General features: G+C 36.4%; 1 protein-coding gene, 1 long non-coding RNA gene and 1 pseudogene across 2 annotated transcripts; all 3 read right to left on the bottom strand.

Moving 5' to 3' along the window:
- Positions 1-1,937: 1,937 nt before the first annotated feature.
- On the bottom strand, positions 1,938-8,218 carry LOC103442824 (uncharacterized; annotated as a pseudogene).
- A 1,811-nt stretch (positions 8,219-10,029) lies between these two features.
- Positions 10,030-12,278, bottom strand: LOC139198539 (uncharacterized). Its single transcript, XM_070827421.1, has 2 exons — positions 11,892-12,278; positions 10,030-10,761 (listed from the first exon to the last, which is right to left on the bottom strand). Exons 1-2 carry the CDS (start codon positions 12,161-12,163, stop codon positions 10,272-10,274), a joined length of 762 nt encoding a protein of 253 aa, XP_070683522.1. The 5' UTR covers positions 12,164-12,278; the 3' UTR covers positions 10,030-10,271.
- Positions 12,279-20,293: 8,015 nt separating this feature from the next.
- LOC114826727 (uncharacterized) lies at positions 20,294-21,070 on the bottom strand. The gene is made up of 2 exons (XR_003775775.2): positions 20,930-21,070; positions 20,294-20,802 (listed from the first exon to the last, which is right to left on the bottom strand). It is a non-coding gene; the product is annotated as an uncharacterized lncRNA (long non-coding RNA).
- Between the last annotated feature and the right edge of the window lie 2,708 nt (positions 21,071-23,778).

Genomic DNA, 23,778 nt, shown 5'->3' with positions numbered 1-23,778 from the left:
GTGGCGGGTCCCACACGAAATAAGGAATCCAACTCCCCAAAATGGAGGAATTGGACTCCTTAGATGAAGGTGGTATTTGAGTTCCGGGAGACTAAGGGAATGTGGAATGCATTTTTTCTACCTATTATGCCCTCTTAACATTTTCAAAATTTCAAGTCAGCCACTCAACACAACAAGTCCACCGCTCCCCACCGCTTCGTGCGCACTCTGCCTTCATGCGTCTTCGCTTCACCTTCCACCTCCCTGTGCGACCGTGCTTCACTTCCCAACCCACCAGCTCAAGAACCCCATCTATCCCCAAACCGGATTCAAAAATCAATCACCCAAATCTTGAAAATAAGCAATTCAAGCCAAGACCGAAACCCACAAATCCGTGGAAGCAACCACTCAAAAAACCCAAAAAATTATGAAATACTTTGCAGGTAGAAGAGGCGGTGGCTATGGGGTAGGGTGGGTGGGGAACATGGAGGTGTGGGCAGGGGAGAAAAGATACGAAGAATTGCAGGGAAAGGAGGAATGTTTTATTCAACTGGGTTTGAATAAGGGCATTATTGATGTCACAGGTATCCTTCAGGGAAGGATGAGGAAGATGAAATGGGTGTTATGTTTAAGCAATTAGCCGCCATAACCCAAGAGCAAGATAGGAATCATGGTTCTAATAATTCTAGATAAGATTTGCATAGGGGTGCTTAATATTTTAATATTGTTAAAACAATAATTATATATATTAATACTAGTAATACAATAAATTTGTATACAAATTTAATATTTTGGAATAAGGGAATAAAAAAGCAATTTTATTTTTTCTTACTATTATATAATATATCAAATTTTATTAAAAAAAGTATATAAAATATTTGATTTGAGATAAGGGCATTTTAGTAATCATACTGGTTTATATTCTGATTCTACTGAATTAGTAAACAGCTTTATGAAATTGTATTCCGATTCCGGACAGTTTTAGTAAACAATTTCAACAGGAATCTGATTCTGATTCCACCTCATTTCAATTCCTCCTCAATCCAATTCCTCCTCAATTCAATTCCTCTCAATTTGATTACGGATTAGTAAACGCGCTATTAGTGTAGACAATATCGTATGTTAAAAAAACAAAAAAGAGTTTGAATTACTATTTTAATTTAAATAAGAAAAAATGAAAAAATTTGAATGCGGGGGCGCATTAGGTTGACAAAAAAAGTTTTGAGAAATCAAAAAAGAAAAACTAAAGCCAAGCCAATTAAAACAAAAAATATATATATACTACCAGTACAAACATTTGTCAAGCAATATTTATCAAAATGAAATAATAGTACTTATTTTTGGCCAAATTTTTTGGTGGTTTATGTGGTTATACGACACTTTCAATGTGACTCTCGTAATGAGCCATGTAAGCAATTAAGGTCCAAGCTTAAGCTTCCGTTAGTCTTATGTTAAATAAACAACATGTGAGGCGTGAATATATATATATATATATATATTTCGTCGCAAGAGAAGAAGCAAGCATATACCAGGGAACTTATCTCACCCAAGAAAAAATGACAAGCAACACGAAAACGCCATAAAAAGCGACCAAAAGCAAGGGATGCAATTTGTTGCCACATGATCCATGTAGGGTGGAGGAGAGAAGAAAAAGGTACTCCATATCTCCGCACAATCATCACAAATCAAAAGACAGATGTCTTAGGTTTCTTAATTTGGTTTGATTGGACAACTCTAACCTCTTCACATGAGACTCACATGTGCTTATTTAATGGAAACTAACGGGCATTAACATTTAGATACTAATTGATAACAGAGCTCACCACGAAAGTTTAGTTAACAACTTTTTCATCACAAAAGTCACATTGAAAGTGCGCCATTCAAAAAGTTAAATCATTATTTCTAGATTGTCAATAAATATTTGATTATATAAGACCTGGTATGACAATTTACAATTTTCAATAGATAATTGTGTGAGATCTATAATAAGACTCACATTTCTTTTTACTCAACAAATTGTCAAATACGTACACGATTATTACATACGTGAGTGAGTGATAATAGCATTCTAAAAACGAATGACAAATCGTACATCCGAACACAAATTCTAGTATCCGACGACTGCAAACGGATTTCACCGGGCTCCTCAGATCAATCACACTTGGGCTACAAGCTGCCACAGTCCAATAACCAACTTTAATTTCATTCTTCAATTGCCCTTTCTCCCACCCACAATATCCCTCTTCACTATTTCAGTTGCACACCCCACACCTTCCTTTGTCCCATAATACAACCCCTTCATCACCTCATCAAAAACTCCACTCCTCCCAACCGCATCATCACCCCTTTTGGGCCTTAACAAGAACAGCCCCTCCTCCAACAGCCCGCCCAAGAACAACAGCCGGTCCGAGAACGTGCCTGCCATGTCAAGCGGTCGATCGAGTTTCCTTGATCGACATGAGGGAGGGCCGGTTGAGAATGATGCCGGATGGGCCCAAAGGTCCGGTGGACAACACCCAAATGATCGTCCGCTTGAAAATGTGGACCCCGCCGAGCTTTTCGGTTGCAAGGAGTAGGCAGCCCTTTACGGACTTGTGGATTGTGTGAGCCCATTTGTCACCAACAGTGATGAGATTAGGTTGATCCACCACAGTGAAGATCAACAAGTGAGGAAGCTGAAGTGGGCTCTTTCGGCCTTGATTTCTCTGCAGCTACCAGTTTTACTCGAATGATCGCCAATCGACATCAATGGAAGGTTTGTGATCATCGTTGGACGGCATAGATGACTCCCCGCGGCTACTTATCATTCGACAGAAGAAGAGCAAGGAATCTTTCCCCGTTTGAAACAGAAAAGCAATAGAACAACTTACATGTTATTGAAGATGGAAATGCCAACTTTTTGGATTGAAATTGAGTGTAATTTCTGTTGGGAGAAGTAACAGTTTTGGTGAAGAGCAAAAACAAGCTTCCATTGATGAACTTTTGATGGCAGATCGAGAGCTTCAGAGATGACAAGAAATAAAGAGCAGATCATACACTGACATATATATAAGCTTAATAATATATGCCTTTATGGAGAGGACTTGATGCAAGTGTAGTATTCCTGTGTCAAATGCTTTGCTTGATATGTATGCCAAGTGTGATGTGTTGGATGAAGCATCTAGAGTCTTTCACGGGATAGCGAAAAAAAATTCGGTGTCTTGGAATGCCACGCTTCAAGGGTTAGCCATGCACAGGCATGGTGAGAAGGCGCTTGAGCTATTAATCTCTCAATGGTAAAAGCCGGGGTTTTGCCTGATAAATTGACCTTCATTGGGGTCTTATGTGCTTGTGCACATGTTGCCAATGCGAGGCTCCAAATGAGGCGCACCGGAGTCCAGAAGCCTCCAGGGGCTAGTTCCATCAAGGTGGACGACAAGGTCCGTGAGTTTACAGTTTTTGATAAATTACACCCTAAATCCGACGAAGTATATTGGTTGATTGACAGACTTCGTCTGGACTTAAAGCAATTGAATGTATCGGCGGGAAGTATTAGCGATGGGATAGGTGTATGCTGACAACTTGAGATTGATTGATCGATTTGTTGATCTTCATCCTAGTTATTATTTATTTACTTTTTAGTTGTAGTTTCAGTTAAATTGAATGTTGTAATTTTGTGATGATGATTAGGATAATGTTGTGGCCAGTTGTATTTGTTTGTTTTGTTTGTTTTTAACCTTTCGCATACTATCGCTATCGATAATCTTGTTATAAACGAAACAAAAATTCGTGGTCGTTGTTAGGCTGGTTGTTGTAGTTTGGAGGTAGGTAGGAAAATATATATAGGTTAGCATCACAGTTTACCAACCTCCTCAAAAAACCATCCAGCTTACATTAGTCGAATGCAACATGATCCACCAACAATGTCGACTATACATGTCGGAAACTATTTGGCTTGATCACGGGTGAGAAGAGAATTTTGTTTTTGCACTTTTGCTTTGAACACTTCTGTTTTCGGAGTTGCCCTAGACTGCTAACACTATGTTGTTTATCCACCTACCCTGCTGCTAACACTATGTTGTTTATCCCCTCTATTTTCTAGATCCTAATTTGCAATTTACGCAAGAACAAAAAATGAATTTTTCCGTTTCAACAACCAAATAGCACAAGAAAATTGAAAAATCAACAGAAAACATATAAAAAGGGAAGAAGGGGGTTTTTATTTTAATTATACATTGACGAGATTGACATCCTCATGGCGTTGGCGAGACTCTCCATTACTTCGCTTATTCTTCTTCCTTTGATTTTTCTTAATTAGACTTTAGTTCATATTAGAATTATTTTGTAGAACTTGTAAGTTTTGTGACTAAATATGAGTTTTTCATTTAGAATTAATAATTCATGTACTTTCAATGCAAATCATGTTGGTTGATGTATGATGTAGGACGTGTGATAATGAGATTGCACCATGTAGCAGTATTGTACATGGATAATCCTACTTGGTTAATCTGCATTGGGGGACCATACACATTCTAGGGGTGACTATATGCTTGGTTAATTTGCATTGGGTGGTCATTACTTACTTGGATACATTGTTCTCAAAGGTGGTCTTGCTTAGTTAATCTGCATTGTGAACCACACTATAACAATTAATTTACAAGTGTGAAAGTGTGAAAAAAATTTGCCGACGGTCGTCATGGATGCCTTTACGCTTTGAATGATGGTTACATCGTCTTCTGAATGTTTAAAACCATATAAACTCTCGTGAACAATAATTTTAAAAGAGTTGAAAATTATTAATATTCATAATAAATAATATACAAATGTGAAAAATATTTTTGTTGATTGGTATATGACCGGGAACACGATATCTTCTATGCGGTATGTTCGATATACCAAACCGGTGTCATGAACATTGTATTTGGCCAAGGAAGTGCATTTAAGCAACAAATAATGGAACTTGTAGAAGTATATCATGTAACAAGACAAACACCAAGTAACTAACATAACATTCGTAAACTTCTCCTAATTAATATCAACTCACAATCAAGGTTTTATGCTCATTTCTCGCCGAGCATGGTTCAAGGAATTCGTCACAACTTTCGGGATATATATTTTTTTGGGAGACTTTGGATGCGGTCCCTAGTTATGAATAATCTTTGACTAATACTTTGTTGGTTTTCAATTTTTGATTGAAGTCCCTAAAATTAATTGATAATTTATTTCTATGTACGTTACTATATTTTTTAAATTAAAAATTAAAATTTATAGTTGTTTATAGTAATGAGATTTTAAATAAAAAACATAATTTGTGGGATTAAAAATATTAAAATATAAATATACTATTGTGTGTGTGTGTGTGTAAACATGGGTACATTCATAAAAAATAACCAAAAAATTATTGTATCAAAACATGGGTACATTCTTCAAAATGGGTACATTTAGCAAAAATAAAAATGGGTACAAATAAATAAAAAAATATGGGTACAATACAAATAAAACTTTAAAAAATATGGGCACAAAAAGAAATTAATATATGGGTACAAATTAAAATTGAAAGGAAAATTGGTACAAATTAAAAAAGGGTTGCAAATTAAAAATGGGTACAAACTAAAAATAAAAATATATGATAAAAATTTAGCCATAAATATAAATATACTAATTGTAACATTTTTAATATTAAATGAATATATTTAGAAATAAAAAATATTTTATTATTGAAATAATTAATGATATTATTAATACAAATGACCTTGATCAAAAATTGAAAAGTAATAAGGTTTTAATCAATAGAGTAGTAAAAATAAGGATGAAAACCTAATTACTCCTATTTTTTTTATATGATTTTATATGAACTTTGGACCTTATATATTATTTTATTTAATATGTGCCACATGACCCCTTGTGAGTCATTTAATACAACTTTTCTCAAGTTTTTTACCATCAAAACGATGAGCACCCCGCAACGGGTCTACAACAACTTCAGGAATATTTATTCAATTTTTTTTTCTATTTTATTTGAATTTTCTCAAATTATATATATTTTTATTCTTCACTGCCACGTGGTAGTTTCTGGGCCATAACTAGGGTTTATGGTTTAGAGTTTTATTATCATAAACTATCACTAGACTTACATCTTTGTCCAACCATACATAGACTAACATATGCAGTTCGTAAATCTCTCCAGCGACATCCAAAAAATCCTAAACATTGTGGAAGTCATGTAAAATGTCTACAACCATCCTAGATTCTAAACGAGGATGGGGTGACGTTGAAGATGGGAGAGACAGAGAAGTGGATGGGTGAATGTAGAGAGAGGAGGACCCGGTTCTGCACTATACTTGTGTGAACTCTTTTATTGTGAGCCATTTAGATAAAAATTCAATGGCTTAAAACAATCCAAAACCAAGGTTCGCACCTAAGGTCTCACCTTAAAAAAAGCAATAACAACATTCAGTTCTATTGGCAGTAGATTTGCCAATTTTTTATACGATCCATTAACAAGATCCCAAAATAATGAGTTTCGGGTTAACACGATAACTAGTTGAGTCGTTTTCGGATCATCCGTTAAGGACCCATTAATAACGAGCCATCAACAGGTTTACATGCAGATAACCCATGGATAATCCGTTTCAACCCATTAAAAAAATAAAAAATCTTTTACCCCTTAATATCAACTAAAACTTTTTAAGTGTTTGAGTAAATTTAAGGGAACAAGAACTATCCACTTCACCAAATTGTTGGATGAAGCTACCAGATTGAAAAATAAATAATAAAAACAGTTATATTACTGGATAGAAAATCAAAATTGGAGCTCTATATTATGGATTTTGGATTTCATTTGGACTCTCACATCTTATCCGTTCATCGTACATCGTGCAGTTAGAAATCATTTTAATTTTTTTTATCCAATTTAACACAAACAGTACCTAACGATCGTTGACCGCACAATATATGTTGAACGGATAAAATGTGAGGATCCGGAGAGGATCCTCATCCTTATATTATATGGGCTCTATTTGCTTAACAGAAATATAATTAAAAAATGGGAGGGGAAAAGGTCCTCTCTGCATGAGAGACCTTCTCTTTGTGTGAGAGACTTTCTCACCGGTGTGTGAGTGCTCCCAATTCCCTCATGTAGCTCTACCGTTGGCCCTAGCAGTGGCCAGGGTCGGTGGCCTTCCTTTTTCTTCTTCATCTTTTGTCTCTCTTCCCTTCTCTATGCAATTGGCTTTCTCTATGTTTTCCGACCCGTTTTTCTTGGTAATCCATCCCCTAAGGCCTCTGATCTAACCTTTCTTCGGTCTCGATTTGACAGTCCCACTTCCAACCTTCATTTTTCTTCTTTTCCTTCAAGTTTTCCACCTCCATGACTCTAACCTAGTCATTTTCTAACTTTTCCATTTTCTTCGGTCATCCATCGTTCTCACACATGTTCGATTTTGCAACCATCTCTTCCGCCCGCGTTTTGTGGCTTTCTCAGAAGATGTGCAGAGCTTCGACTCATATGGTGTACACATCACCACCTTCCACTTGTATGTCGTTTTCGGCTTTGTTGCTAGGGGAAAATTCTTTCCTGCTGGCTTCTTTCCTTGGTGGCTGCGGTTTTGATGTGTGTGATGCTTGGTGGAGGAAGATGGAGCTTTCTTCTTTGGGGCTGTGTTTGGTGAGATCTCTGGCATGGGATGCTGGACGGTGGATATCGGCAGCGGAAGCTAGTCTTTTAGGGTTTTTGTTTTTTTGTTTTTGGGCTCTTCTCTTAGGTTGGGCTTTTGTTTAGTGTTTGGGGTTCCCTTTTTGTTTTGTGTTTACTGTGTAATTGGGCCCCTTTGGTTGTCTTTGTGCTCTCTTGGTAATGAAAATTACCTTTGTCCAAAACAAAAATTTTTGCTTAACAGAGAGTCGAACAACGCAAGACCAATTAACACAACAAAGTAAAATAAAGGTTCATTTGGGAGAATTGGATACACATTGGGAGATTGAAACTAAATGACAAAAATACATATATAGAATTAATTGCCGAAAAAAATACCGGGAGATTGAAAAGTCTGTAATTGCGTGGAGGGTGAGTGGTGGTGTTACCCGGCCAGTAGGAATGGTAACGGTTCGGTTTGAGAACTGAAGTGCTATATCCATTCTCATAACTAAGAAAATTAACCATATCCATAACCGCAAATTGACTTCTCTCGTGGGATGGTAACGTTCTCCTTGTTGTCTGCCGATTCCGGCAGTGTCGCTCGTGGATTTCCACAAGCTTCATACTGGCAGTTGGCTTATCTCGTGGTGTTGCCAACTATCCCTTGTTTTTTCATGTGCTCAGGTAGCAAATCGAGGTTAGAGGTGGCATCTGCAGAGGTGATTCGACGATGATCAAGGAATCGGTCCAACTATTGGTAGAGATTGCAATGGAAGCTTATGGTGGCTGCTGTGTTTGTTTTTGGGTCTTACTGTTGTTGGGCTCTCTTTTTTGCTTTACTTTTGTTTTAGGCCCATTTTTTGTTTGTTTATAAGTGTAAGTTGGACTTTAGGTTGGTTTGTTAGTTTGTGTTTGGTGTTTGTTATTGTGTCTTGATGTTTAATAAAAAGGAAAACTGATGAAAAGTCAAAAAAAAAAAAAAAACTTTAGTTTTAATGAAAAATGACAAATAAATGTGTAGTGAATAGTATCAGGAAAAGGTAAAAATGTGGTTTTTCGTTAAAAGTGAACAGTACCGGAAGTGTTTCGTTAAAACTCCCTTAATAAAATTTCTCTTTTACCAAAAAAATGAAAATGAAGATGAAGATGAAGATCTGGTCTGAATTCTACCGTCGATACTGCAAACCAGTAAAACTCCCAGGCCCGGCCGAAGCCCACAATGTCATTGCCACAATTTATAAAACTCCCAGGCCCAAAACGAAAGTCAACACACAGTCACCACAAGTCCACTTCACTTCGATTATTACAAAAAAAACCAGGCCAAAAAATGACGCCGTTTTTGGTGCTGGTTATAAAAATTTGAAAAATTCGCTTAAGTTGGACGACGTCGTTTCGTTGAGTTAAAAAATATATATATATATTAATTAAACCAAAATCCAACCTCCAGACATACTCGATACAAAAAGGCCAGAAGCTCCTTCTGGCATTGGCCATTGGAAGCAGCGGCCACTAGCAGGCCACCGCCGCCAGCCAAGCGCCGTCGGCCCCCCACACGCGAAGACGTATCTGATGAATGAATCCCCAGATTTTTAATAAACTTCCTCCATCCCTTTTTGGTAGTCTTTATACACACACCATATGTTTGATTAAATGTCTTAAAGAAGTATCTGACGAATCAGTCCTCGGGGCAGTGTGAACTATGTTACTGTTGCTATTGAGGTAACAAACGAGGAAGGTGAGGGTAATAGACATGAAGGGAAGAGATTAGTATTGGAGGATAATTCACCGGGCAAGCCATTAGTTTTTGACTTGGTTGTTGGTGGAGCCTTTTGTTGTTGGGACATGTACACATTTGTTTGTGTTTTGATAGTCCATTAGTTTTTCGGTAACAAAGATTATATTTAAGAGGAAGCTGATGTCCACTAGCTAATTATTGTTGCTGATGAATTCTCTATCAAATGGGTTTCCAAATTGTAAGTTTATCAACTATAGCTACTTAATTCTTAAGGGAAACTAGCAGAAACATTCATTAAAACAGTGGTTGGACTGAGAAGCAAATCATCGAAAAAGACCTGCCTTTCTATCTCCTCTTTGGAGCTCAGGTGATTGCCAGACATAACGACAGAAGTTGAAGCAGACACTTTGTCCATCTGAATAGGTTCATTCAGATCAGTCAAACCATTGCTTCTTACCAAATGCAAATCAGAGCTCGACGCATTATTGTTACAGCCAGATTTGTCTGTTCCCAACCCCAAACCTCCATCTGGTTCGTCTTCGTCACTGAGGCATTCCTCGGCTGGAAGTTCAAGATTGAACAATTTTCTTCGAGGCTTCTTCCCTCTGGAATCCAAAGATTCATGGTCCTTCATCCCTACTCTACTTTGGCTGGGGACACCGCTGTTTTGCAGGGTTTTTCCAATAGAATCACAAGGAGATTGACTGATAAAAGTACTCAATGTAGATTGTCTAGCATAACTGGAATCCACCCAGGAACAGATAAACATAAAACAAATAGAAGACTCGTTACACATTCTCGCTCTCACAGACACATGCAGGAACTCTGTTTCTAATTCAAAACAGATCACTGCCTTTAATAGAAACGGTAATAGCTGACCAAGTAATACAAAAGCAATAACAAGTAGTTAATTAATCAAAGTTTAAGTGGTAGACATGAGTATTAAGGCATCCCGTCCTGGTTCTCGGGTTCTTCGGTGCCCTTCATTCTCATCATCAGCTCCTTCGTTTTGTCACGGACATAACCAACAGCTGCAGTACAGAGTCTTCTTAGGTTTTGGTAGGACTTGGTCACAATTATGGCAATAGATACTACCCAACATGCAAGAGTAAACCACCCGAAACCTTGATCGAGGAGGAGCGCCAGCAGAATCACCGCAAGAGTTCCAAACAAGAGGCTGATGTTGTTCATCAATTCATACATATTTCTATTGTTGGAAGCTTGGAGAATCTTGGCAGTCGCCAATGCCCCCACATAAGCAAATAAATCAACAATCAACACCACAACAGTATTGTGGTCTGTGACAAATGGAGACGGCAAATCTCCGGTCGCATGCTTCACCCCCAACAGGACTCCCAGCATGCCCAGGAGAAAGAATATATATTTGTGTACTGCCAGTGGAGGACTGTAATGACCACACCCCTCCCTAGTGCTGTTATATTATAAACAACATAGAAATTAATGATTAGAAAAATGATCTTTCTAGCATAATTCTAATGATAACAGCGGTTCAAGTAATTTTTCATTGTGATCGGAATATGGATGGTATACTACGTGTTTTTATATATATATAGTGGGAAATTTAATTTTTTAAGTTATCAACTTTTCATCTCACATATCCAATCATTTATATAGAACACTTGATATACCATCTCATGTATCGATCATACTAAAAAATCTCTCTCGGAATTCCTAATTTTGCAATTTCTTCCATATTAATTAATGACATCAACCGTTATAATATCTTTTTTTTTTTTGGTCAATAACCGTTATAATATCTGGCCACAACACAAACTCATTTGCTAGCTAATTAATTCAGAACATGAGCTTATACAAAACCCCTGTTTCTTCACTCTTTTTTATTCGTCATTTCTTTTATATATCTAAATATTTCTCCTCTATTTACTGCACATAAATATTAAATCAAAATAATATTCAAACAGGAACTAATTCAATTCCACAAAAGTTGGAAGAAAAAAAAAATATTTTAGGCTTATTTTGCCTTGAATTTACTTTCACTCACTCAAAATTTACCACGGATTCGAAACAGAACGGAAAAACTTTTTTCTCAGCTGATTTTGAAAGAACAAAAATGAAAAGGGAGAGAAGAGCTTTCCACAAAACTATCAAGAAATACGGGGACAAAATTAAGCACAAATAGTGTATCATATCTCAGCCGTTCATCATGTATCATACGGTCATAAATCATTTGATTTTTATTATTTTAAATTAAGCACAAATAGTACCTGACGAAAATGACCGTACGATACACAATGAACGGCTAAGATGTGGAGATCCCTAGGATCCCCACATAATGGATCCGGAGGGGATCCTTTTCCATACATACATACCTAGGCCTACCTACATACAGACATGGTGAAGTATATGAAAAACTATGTAACCTTGGTAAATATTTTGAAATTACGTTTCTGTGACTTGGACCTGAAAATTGAAAACGAAAACTTTCACCGGACTGAGAGGTCGGCGGCGTGCAAATGGATGCAAAAAACTAAAAGGATGATAACTAATAAGTAAAAGGAAGGCAAAAGAAAATGTACTAACCCAGCTGGGATTCGTAGAGGATCACCCATAACTTCTGGTGTGAATGCAAAGTTGAGAGCAGGTGTTGTTGTTCCCGCCGGGGGGGTAGGGAAGTAAAAGAAAAGCATAAGAACATGTGATAACCCAGCTGGGATTCGTAGAGGATCACCCATAACTTCTGGTGTGAATGCAAAGTTGAGAGCAGGTGTTGTTGTTCCCGGCCGGGTGGGGGGCGGGGGGGGTGAGGGGGGTGGCGCCGCGAGGATGTTTGCTGTTCGTAGAGTATCACCCATAACTTCTGGTGTGAATCCCGGGTGGGGGGGGGGGAGTGAGAATGGTTGGTGTTGTTGTTCGGGGCGGGGAGCGGCGAAGCGAGGATGATTAGGAAACGCGGGGGTTGCGACGGGAAGCGACGATGATGTTTTGGGACCCGGGGGGTGGTTTTAAGCTGTCCCGCAGGGCCCACTTGTCATTGGTATCTGAAGGCAGGACAATACTTAGGTCCTGACTGCTCAGGATCAAGTATACTGACCTCACAACGTGGTACACTATAAAGATGACACCTGTCTTTTTACCTATCCAAACACCAAACATGGCGTTCTTTGTTCTATACCCAAACATAAACTGTTCTATTAACCAAACACCATCCTTTTCTCTCGTTGAAGAATCCCCAACCTTCAAGAGACAAACCAGCAAGCACCTCCCTCGACCCACCTCGTTCCTCCGCCGCAGACCTACCCCGTGTCCTCCTCCACCGTCGATTCACCCCGTGTCCTCATCCAACTTCTCTCCTCCGTCAACCCACCGCCGTTCCTCTGTCAACTTCACCGGTATTCCTCCGTCGGCCCCGCTTCCGCTTCCTCCTTCAACCTCTCTCCTCCATCGAAGTAGGTCCATAAGAATTCATGAAAGGGAGGGGATCTTTGTTCTTCGTGTATAGTGTGACGACGCTGCACTGATACAAATCTGTGATGGCATAGGAAAAGACAAGGACGATGAGGGATAAGCCTGGGAACAAAGAGGAAGTGAAAAGGGATTATGGGGTGTTTGGATGCCTAGGTAATTGGATAAACAGGGTGTTTGGCTGCATAGCTTAAACATATAAAGTAGTACACGTGTTCTCTTTTAATTGACCCATATCAATGGTCAGTGAAAATTGGGAACCCACTTGTGAGTACCCAAGTAATATCCCTGAAGGCATACATCGATGATAGGATTTTACGGGCCAAGCCTTTATATCAAGGGAAGGAAATAGATTCATGGAAGTCCGGATTTTAAGGCCATCTTCAACTGAGGGCTGGTTAGAGGGTTCGTTTTACCCCTCTGATTCTTCAAGATATTAATATTTTAATTAACAGTATAAAGTCATATTTGTCTTCATCTCCAACCAAGGGCCAAATGGCTCGTTTTAGCTATGTCACAAAAAATCGTCTCCAACCAAAGGCTAAAAGACCATAGGGCCAAACATAATTTATTATTTAATTTTAAAAACTACAACAACTTAAATTTAAAAAACAACTTAAATTTAAAAACTACAACTTATATTTAAAAATTACAACTTAAATTTAAAAACGACAAATTACAAAATATTGAAGAAAATTATTGAAAAATTGAAAGAAATATTGCAGATGAAGGAAATATTGTAGATGAAATGAAGAATTGAAAAAGTTTCACCATATTTATAGAAAACAAAAAGGTTTAAATTAAAAAAAAATGGAATAAAACAGCTAGCTGCAGTCAGCTAGCCGTTGTATTAAAAAAAATTCATATTATTCGTGTCAGTTATAACCGGCACTATTTCAATTCAAATTACTATTTGTGTCGATTATAACCGACACAAATAGTAATTAATCAAAATATTCCTGTCTAGCCGTAATATTTAAATCATTATTTGTGTCGGTTATAACCGACACTATTGAAATAATATAAATTATTCCTATTGGTTATAACCAACAGGAAATTCGACACATTTAAAAAAATTTCTGGCCAGCCCTCTAGCCCTTTGGCCATTTTAGATTCTGTGGGGCCCACGAGCCCTCTGGCCAGTGCCGGCCCTGAGAATTTGGGGGCCCTAGGCGAGTCTTCAAAGTGGAGCCCTAATGTTCTCGGACCTCCGACTCTTTGTATATTGGTATGTAGTAGGAAAAATTCGCTAATTACATAAAAGTATATTTCTTCATCAAATATCATTAAAAATTAATATCAAAAGAAAAAAAATATACTAACATTACTTAATATTCCATGTCACATGTCTTTAGACGCAAATGCACTAATATTGAGAGTGAAGAGCAATAAAACTTGATTGACGAATATAATAATTCAACAACGCCAAGTGGTTCTCTTGTGTTCTTTCTAAAATCAACACACACTAGCAAATCAAATATTAGAATAACCTAGTTTAACAATAAATTATTGAAAAAGAAAATTTAAATTCAACGTTATGGTTACCTCAAATTACAATATTCAGGACTACGTGATGGTTGCTTAAACATTCAATATAAATAGAAAGACTGGGAAGTTGAAAGAAAAATGTCACATCCCGGCCCGTGGTGGATCATTTCCCGGGCCCGCACCACCACCGTAGCACAATATTGTCCGCTTTGGGCCCCGACCACGCCCTCACGGTTTTGTTTCTGGAAACTCATGAGCAACTTCCCAGTGGGTCACCCATCCTGGGAGTGCTCTAGCCCCCTTCTCGCTTAACTTCGGAGTTCCTACGGAACCCAAAGCCAGTGAGCTCCCAAAAGGCCTCGTGCTAGGTAGGGATGAGAATATACATTTAAGGATCACTCCCCTGGGCGATGTGGGATGTTACAAAAAAGGATCACAAAGTTATGATTATTCTGGTTTTTGTTATTTTTTTAGGTTATTTTCAAAAGCAAAATAAAAACAAAATGCATTTGGACAAATTGAGGCCATTAATTTCTCTAGCTTTTTACAGTTGGCATTCATATGTTTTTTATTTAAGAAACTCAAGTTTTTTCTATTTATACAATTTTTATTTAAAATATTTTTGAAAATAAATAAGAATTTAAACATAAACCACCCACTAACATGAGGTTTTGTTTTTGTTTTTTCTAAAGTTGAAAATTTTAAATTCATTCAAAATTAATATTTGTTGAATTATTTTAACTCATTTTGGTTCTTGTAATCTTAAAATTTTTAAAGAGCAATTTATCTTTAATTTTAATCTTTAATTTCATAGATTTGAAAAAAAACAAAAACTAATGCCTACAAGGTGTTTCGAACTGCCCACCTCAATGAAAATGGAGTGGAACCGTTTCCACTGCACCAACAAAATAATTATGATATTTCTTACGTTTTTTTATTTATATTTTATATAAAAAAATTTGGGAGCCCCCCGAACTTGGGGGCCCTAGGCAACCGCCTACCTCGACTATCCTCAGGGCCGGCCCTGCCTCTGGCCTAGCCCTCGTTTGGAAACGATTTTCGGGCTATTTTCGGCCATCTGGCCTTCTAGACCCTTCGCTTGGAGATGGCATCAGCCTTCCCTCGGGTCCACCCTTCAGATCAAGGGAAAGATAATTAGATTTTGGGAGATTATATTCATACACCCCAAATTACTTCTCTCACACTTTTTTAATTTTTTAATATTTTTCTATCAAGTGTCAGTGGTGTGTATAAAATATTAAAAAAAATTAAAAATGTGTGAGAAGTAATTTGGGGTGTGTGAATATAATCTCTCATAGATTTTAAGGGTTGTCTTGGAAATCGGATGACACATGAAGTCAACTGCCCAAAAGAATTTGCTTGGTAGTATCTCCACATCTCAGTTGTTCATCGTATATCGTACGGCCAGTTTTCGTTAGTTACTATTTATGTTTAATTTTAAATAATAAAAGCTAAATGATTTATGACCGCATGATATACGATGAAATTAGAACCTTGCAGACAAGCAAGAAGAAATTAAGTGAGGGATTTGAATCCGTTGGATCGTAAAATGAGCAAGAAGAAATTAAAAGAGGGATTTGGATCTGTTCGATCGTAATGAGATGTTGGGTGGGCCCTTGACCAAACCATTAAATCCCATACTATAAAATGAACATGGATTCTCTCTGGATCCAATGGTCGTAATTCACCAAGTCTAATCATTCAGGTCGTTGAAATTTAATCAAACGGTTAAAGTTATTATAACTTTTAAAATGGATCTCTATTTGTAACCGTTATATCAAATTTCAACGGTCCGAATGATTGGATTTGATGGATTAGAACCATTGGATCCGGAGAGGATCCATGTCCATTTTATAGTATGGGATTTAGGGGTGGTTTGAGAGTGAGGTGCTTAAAAAAAAAGCATCCATGAAAAAAAGCTGTGAGGGTTTTAGGTGTTTGGTAAACTAAAAAAAAATGGCTTATTTTGAAAGCTGTTGTGAGAATAAACTGAAATCAAAGAAAAAAACTGAAGCTGTTATTTGCAGCTTTGGAAAACTGGCTTTTTTTCAAAGCACATGGAGCTACAGTACTATTTTAATGAAAAGACTCACTATCAGATTGCTTTTTTTTTTCAAAAGCACTTTTACAAAAAAGTTTACCAAACACTTTGCTGCTTTATTTCACAGCCGCTTATTCTCACAGCACAGCCGCTTATTCTCACAGCAGCTTTTTTTCAAAGCACAACAATACCAAACCAGCCCTTAATGGTTTGGTCAAGGGCCCACCCTGCATCTCATTACGATCGAACGGATCCAAATCCCTCTTTTAATTTATTCTTGCTCGTTTTACGATCGTACGGATTCAAATCCCTCACTTAATTTTGTTCTTGCTTGTCCGCAAGGTTCCAATCTTATAGTATGGGATTTAATGGTTTGGTCAAGGGCCCACCCTGCATCTCATTACGATCGAACGGATCCAAATCCCTCTTTTAATTTCTTCTTGCTCGTTTTACGATCCAACGGATCCAAATCCCTCATTTTATAGTATGGGATTTAATGGTTTCGTCAAGGGCCCACAAATTCATAATACTTCCAAGAAAAAAATTGATAAGGGCAAGGGTTCACTTTTTTGAGAAGTGGTTGTGGAGAGTGGGCTTTTAAAGGTGTGGTCTACAGTCGAATTTAACCTTGGTAAAAGTTTAATCTTTTGAAATTACGTTTCCACATGTTGAGAGGGTCAGTTAATGTTTACACAAAGAGAGAAGGTTTTGTTATTTTCCAAAAAAAAAAAAAAAAGAGGGAGAGAAGGTTTTGTTACAAAATATCTGAAAATCAAATTTATTTGATCCATAACTTGGATCTGAAAATTGAAAACGAAAAAAAAATGTTACACATAATATCGTCGATAGGTTAACAAGATTATGTACTGTTTCCCTTATGTTTTACAATTTGCTTGTAACTAAATGCAAAGGCAAGTAGATACAACATTTTCTGTATAAATAGACTTCCACCGCTATCTTCTCGTTGCCTACGACATGTTCGACATTGAAAGTTTTGAGTAGTTTTAGTGTGTTTCTTTTTCCATGATATCTTCTCGTTGCCTACGACAAAGTCCACAAAGAATACTCATTTGGACGAATTCTATTTTTTATACTTATAATAATGTGATTGATTATACAAAAACTAGCAACTTTGTAAATATTTGTAATAATGTGATTATAAAAAATATATATAGAATTCGTAATATAGACTAAAACCTCAATACGTTACATATTGCTTAAATTTTATACCAAATATTTTAGAGCATCTTTAAAGGAAATGTCAAATTTAAAACATCAAAATGGTATTAGATGACTTATGTGGTAATTGACATTTTTTACAATTTTTTGCTCCACCCAATATGTTAAATAATAATGTCATACTGTAGTTTTTTTCATCTCTTTGTGGGGTTCAATTGATTATACAACCAATCAAATACTTGAAACACAAACATTTATTATATATTGCATCACATCTATTAAAAAATTATTAAATAAATTTGATAGCAAAAGACTTTGCGTTCAATTGCCTCAATGCCACATGGAAACTGAAGGCTCAATTGAAGAGAGTTTGCTACCAATTTTTTACTATTGTCTATGTGACAATTTTGACATCTCATTTGAAGATGCTCTTCTCTGTATTGTGGTTTCATATGCCATCCTTTAAAGTTTCATTTCAAATTTCACCATTGTTAGCAAATTTTCATCACTTTCGTCGAAAGCAACTGATGTCGATATATTCATCGATATTGTCACGAATTTACATATCGGTATTTCCACCAATATTGATATTTTAAACATTATCCCAAATTAAAGTTCTTGATTTCTAATAGTAAAGATTTATTTAAGATTTTGGCAAATGTGACCCTGTTTTTATTTATTTTTTGGAACCGAGACCTAAACATATATCATTGACTTTATTCGTTATTTATTTAATATTTTGTTAGTATTAAATCCCATGTCGAGAACTCATAAATAGATCTTGTATGTGCTTATATCGAATTGGATCACTTCTTATATATTGTAAGTCACCCAATTTGTGTGTTGTATGTATTTTATATTGTCAATTAATTTTATGGTAAAACTTAGCCTTCTTCATTAAAGTATTACCAACCTAAAAGCTAAACAACAAAATAAGTTTTACGCTTATTAATTGAATTGCCCTTTGAAACTGTCATTTAGTCTCATTTTACCCCATGAAATTGGTTTTGTTTCACTTTGACCCTTAAAACTGCTATTTTCAACTCATTTGGTCTTACTTCACCTCATTCCGTTAAAGAAACATAAATTCCAGGTATTTGGACATTTCACCTTTTATACACCTATTTACCTCCAGCTTGACCACGAAAACAATCTCAATTTCATTTTTGACAACTCTAATTCAAATACATGGGATTTGGGCAGAGTATTGTATAACTGCACATTCTTGGTGATTAAAAGAGCATTTTTTGTAGAAGTGAAATCACTCCATATAAGTTATATTGAATCTTGTCCATTTTTAAAGGAGAGAGTATTCAATACTGTATTCTTCAAGCGAAAATAATGTGAGAGAATTGAATGTTTTCTGCCATTGTATTAGTTTCAACAGAGTTTTTTTTTTTTTTTAATTTTCTATTTCATATACTCAAAATCAAAAGCTAGAATTTAGAAAGACGTGCCCAGAGCATGAACTGGTAGAGTTTAGCAACTACAATTTTTCGTTTGTTTATACAATGATATTTATACTAGAGAATGAAGGGATAAATTGGTGATGAACTACTAAGTGGTCATTCATGTATTCTTCAATCCACCGGTTTGGATAAGAAGGTAAAACCAAATGTTTGATTTTTGGGTGATTTTGGGGTTTGATTGAATTGATTTGTAAGGTTTGTTAAATTGGGATTTTACTAATTAAGATGAATGTATGCGTTTGGTGACTTTTTGTATTATTGGATTAGCATTGGATTGATTAATTGGTTACTGTGCTGATCAATTACATTCAGTTAGTTCCGTCGTTTTATGTTTGATTCTTTGGAGAGTTGATCAACGCGGAAATAGTTTTAAGAGAGTTTTAACTAAATATTTCCTGTACTGTTCATTTTTAACGAAAAAATCATAATTTTACCTTTAACTGACATTATTCATTATACCTTTAAAAATGACTTTTCGTTAAAAAAGAAGTTTTTTTGGACTTTTCGTTAGTTTTTCTTAATTTTAATCCTTTAACCGGTTGTGAGATGCATGCTGAATACCCTTAGTTATTTTATTCATTTGTGGATGTGAGTGTTTTCGTATGCTAAAGTTACCTTTTTCTGATGCAACCCTACACAACAAATCACAAACCATCCATATCTCCCAACCGAACACTCATTCTGGTCATTTCAACCGCAAAGAAACAGAATATAAGAACCGCATGGCCCGGCCTTCTCCTTTCAACTGTCAACCCAACCATACTTAGATCCTTCACCGTCGTTAACCCCTCTCTCTCTCTCTCTCTCTCTCACGCGCACACACACAGACACACAAGCTGTCACTCTCACTCACTCCAAACATGTCTTTCCACATAATAATATCTAATCAAGTTGAAATGTCAAAAACATCCCACAATCAAAGATTCTAAGCTTGCACATGATCCAATATCTATTGATAGGGTGTTGAGTTTTCTATTCATGTGTACTGGGTTTGAAACTTTCTATTTTCCTAAATTATTGTAACAGTTTCAAACTTTTCCCATCTTCTTAACAATAATAAAATTTGGAAAAAAAAACTGATTTTAGGCTTATTTTGCCTTGAATTTACTTGCATTCACTTAAAATTAACAAGTTTGATACAGAACAAAGAATTTTTTTCCCAGTTGATTTTGAAAAAACAAAAATGAAAAAGGAGGAAAGAGCTTTCCACAAAACTATCAAGAAATACGAGGACATAATAACAACATACATACTTACAAATATACATACATGGCGAAGTATATGAAAAAATATACATACATGGCGAAGTATATGAAAAACTATTTAACCTTGGTAAAAATTATTTTGGTAAATATTTTGAAATTACATTTCTGTTAGAGGATCAATGTTAATGTTTGCATCTCATGTTTAGCTCATTGAGTTTGCGAATGACATAACAGAGCATGTCAGTTGCATTTGTTGTACATGTACAAAGTCTTTTCAAGGTTGGATAGGACTTAACCATAGTTGTCACAAAGCATATGCCCATCATGCGAGAGCAAACTATCCAAAATCTGGAACAAGGATGAATGTTAATAGAATTGAGGAAAAAGTTCCACACAAAAGGCTGATTATGTTCATCAATCCATAGAGGTCTGAATTGTGGGATGCTTGCAGTATCTTGACAATGGCCGGATAATCGAATAAATTGGCAATTAACATTAAAACAACGACGTAGTCTATATCAAATAGAGATGCCTGCGAGGTTGAACATTTAACTTGTAGGAGCAATTCTACCATGGCAAGGAGAAAGAAAATGCATTTGTGGATACCAGTATCCTCCCTTGTGATGCTGGAAAGAAAATTAAATTAATAAGTGGATGAATTTCCTTAGCTAATCACCTTATAAGTACTTTATTAGTAGCAAAACCAAATAATTTGAAAGTAGAGGGAATGAATGAAAAAGAAAATGTACTAACCCAGCTGGAATTCGTGGAGAATTAGCGTCGGAACTCATAACTTCTTATGTTAATGCAAATAACGATTGTCTAATTTGAGTTCTTCAAAACTATTGGGGAGATCGAGGAAGTGTTGGAGGAAGGGGTAAGATCCACGAACTGTTGGAGGAAGTATGAAGAAAGGCCCGTCCTGGGATCACTTATATAGGAGTATCTTTGTCAGAAATGATAATATCGGCATATGTAGGTCCGTCCTCTTACTTCCCCACGTTTGACTTTAAAAATATACACAAAAGAAAAAAAGTGTTTAAATGACACGTTTCCCTCTCTAAATGTGATGTGATATTAATATATAAAAATGTTTTTAAATAGCCTATTTTTTATATTTATAACACTAATATTACATTAGTGTGAATTTATTAAATATGTAAGTCTTTGAACAAAACTAGTTTGATATGGAATTAAACACATGAATTTGAAATATTTATAGATTTTTATTTTGTCATAAAAATATTTATATTCATATTTACATTTTCAATTGCTATAAATGAATATCGCACCTCAATTTTAAGAAAATTTTATGCAACGCTATGATTTATCACACTCATAAGACAAATAACTTGGTGGTGGGGTCGTAATTCGTAAAGATGCAATGGACAATACACCCACATGACGTGGAAGATTATCTTATTCATTTTCAGTGGACCATATGTTACCGAAAAAGCATTTTAACAGGAGTCAGATGTCAGGAGAACTTCCAGGAAGGTTCCTTTTGTATATGGGAGACAGATTATCTGTCCTGTTTTGTATAGTCACGATTAAATTACGTTAATATTTTATATTATTTTTTTATAAAGATAATAAGACAATAGTAATATAAAATATTGACGTGGCTTAACCGTGATCACATAAATAGGAGGGCTCAGAAAGTGGGAGGACAGAGAATCTGCCTGCTTGTTTATGGGTTTTACCGCTAGAAGCCTGGACGATCAAATTTAAGGTCATCTCCAACCGAAGGATCCAGAGGGCTAAAATGCCGAAAATATCCAGAAAATCGTCTCCAACCGAGGGCTAGGCCAGAGGGCTGTGAAATCTAAGACGGCCCCACGGAATCGGAAAGGGCCAAAGGGCTAAAGAGCTGGCCACTTCCAGTCAGCTAGCCAACCCCGGGTTGGCCATAATTTTTTTAAATGTATTGGATTTTCTGTTGGTTATAACCGACATGAATTCTTAAGAAAAAATTCAAATGCAATGGCTAGCTGACTAGCCGTTGCATTTGATTATTATTATTTTTTTACAAAATTTTTCATATAACTTCTATTTCAAAAAATTTGTTTCATTTTATTTTAAATTCTTTTTTTATTCCTATAACTTCTATTTCACAAAATTTGTTTCATTTTATTTTAAATTCTATTTTTTTTCCTATAACTTCTATTTCACAAAATTAGTTTCGTATTTTTTTAATTCTATTTTTTTTCCTATAACTTCCTAAGCCATTATACAACATTAAATTAAATTAAGTAACATGAAACAACATTAAACAATATGAAACAACATTAAATAACATTAACCAACATAAAAATTATACAACATGAAAAAAAACATTTAACAATATGAAACTTAAACAACATTTAAGTTGTAGTTTTTAAATAATAAATTATGTTTGGTCATCGGTTAGAGACGGTTTTTTATGACATAGCTAAAACGAGCTTTTTGGCCCTTTGGCCTTCGGTTGGAGACGGAGGCAAATATGGTCCTGTACTGTTGTTTGGGCCCAAAATAATAGTTTGGGCCGAGGGTAGGATCACTCTCGGCCCGTGCGGCGAAAGGGCCATGGACCGTTCAGCTCATGGGCTTCCAAGCCTAGGTCGGTTAAAACAGAACGCAAGCCGAGTCCTAGTACAATAGGGACTCTCGACAGGGTCAGTAATCCAGAGAGCGAATCCGGCTCAGTTAAGGACTAGATACGTAGTCCTAGTGGAGATAGGATTGGTCGAGGTGATGTTGATCCAGGGAGGGAGACCTAGTCCGAATAGGATTGAAACTCGGGCTCGAGGACCAGCGCTATAAATAGGGGAAGCTGTGCATTAAGGAAGGCCCTTGCAAATCAATACAAAATTGCCCTGTGCAAATTCTCACAACTTGTGATTTTTCTTTTTCTTTTTTTCGCTGACACATCTTCCGTTGGCATCAACAGCACTGTGGAAGCAACCGGTGATATCTTAAGTCGGCATAGATAGATCTGTCACTGTAGAGTCAGTCGGTCTCGCAGTATCTTCCGTTGGCATCAACAGCACTGCGGCGAGAACGATTGATTACCTATCCAAGTCTCGGTCGAGAAGGGTTTCTGAATCCTTATTGGTCGAGGTCATCTCATCAACATTCTCGGCGAAGTGAGGTGTTACAGTTATTACATTCGGCACATTGAAAGCCGAATTTGATATTGAACTTCGTAAGAATAGTAACTTTGTCTTCAGGTTCGAGAGCCCAAGAGGCCGAGACGTGTTCCTTTCTCGGCCGCAATCGCAAGACGCAGAAGTCAGTAGCGCGACCCAACGCAACATCAACAAATTTACTCCTCGGCCGACGAGTTGGCACGCCCCGCATTCACCGAAGGACGTAGTTAGCTCATTAATTACTCGGCCTGCGCGCCACATAGGCTTTGTAGTTTTTAGGGTCAACAACTGTTCATTAAAATATTAATATCTTGGAGGATCTTGGAGGGCCAGAGGGCTAAAACGAGCCCTCTGGCCAACCATCGGTTGGAGATGGCCTAAATCCAATATCAATATAGTGAAATCATGATATTAATTAATATATCAAACTAATTTTGTTAAAATTACTCCTGTACTTATTGAATTGACAGTACA

This window comes from Malus domestica, chromosome 09 (assembly GCF_042453785.1).
Source record: "Malus domestica chromosome 09, GDT2T_hap1".
In the NCBI taxonomy this organism is placed as follows: domain Eukaryota; kingdom Viridiplantae; phylum Streptophyta; class Magnoliopsida; order Rosales; family Rosaceae; genus Malus; species Malus domestica.
Note: the sequence above shows the minus strand (reverse complement) of the source record. Positions and strands in the feature narration are given on the sequence as shown.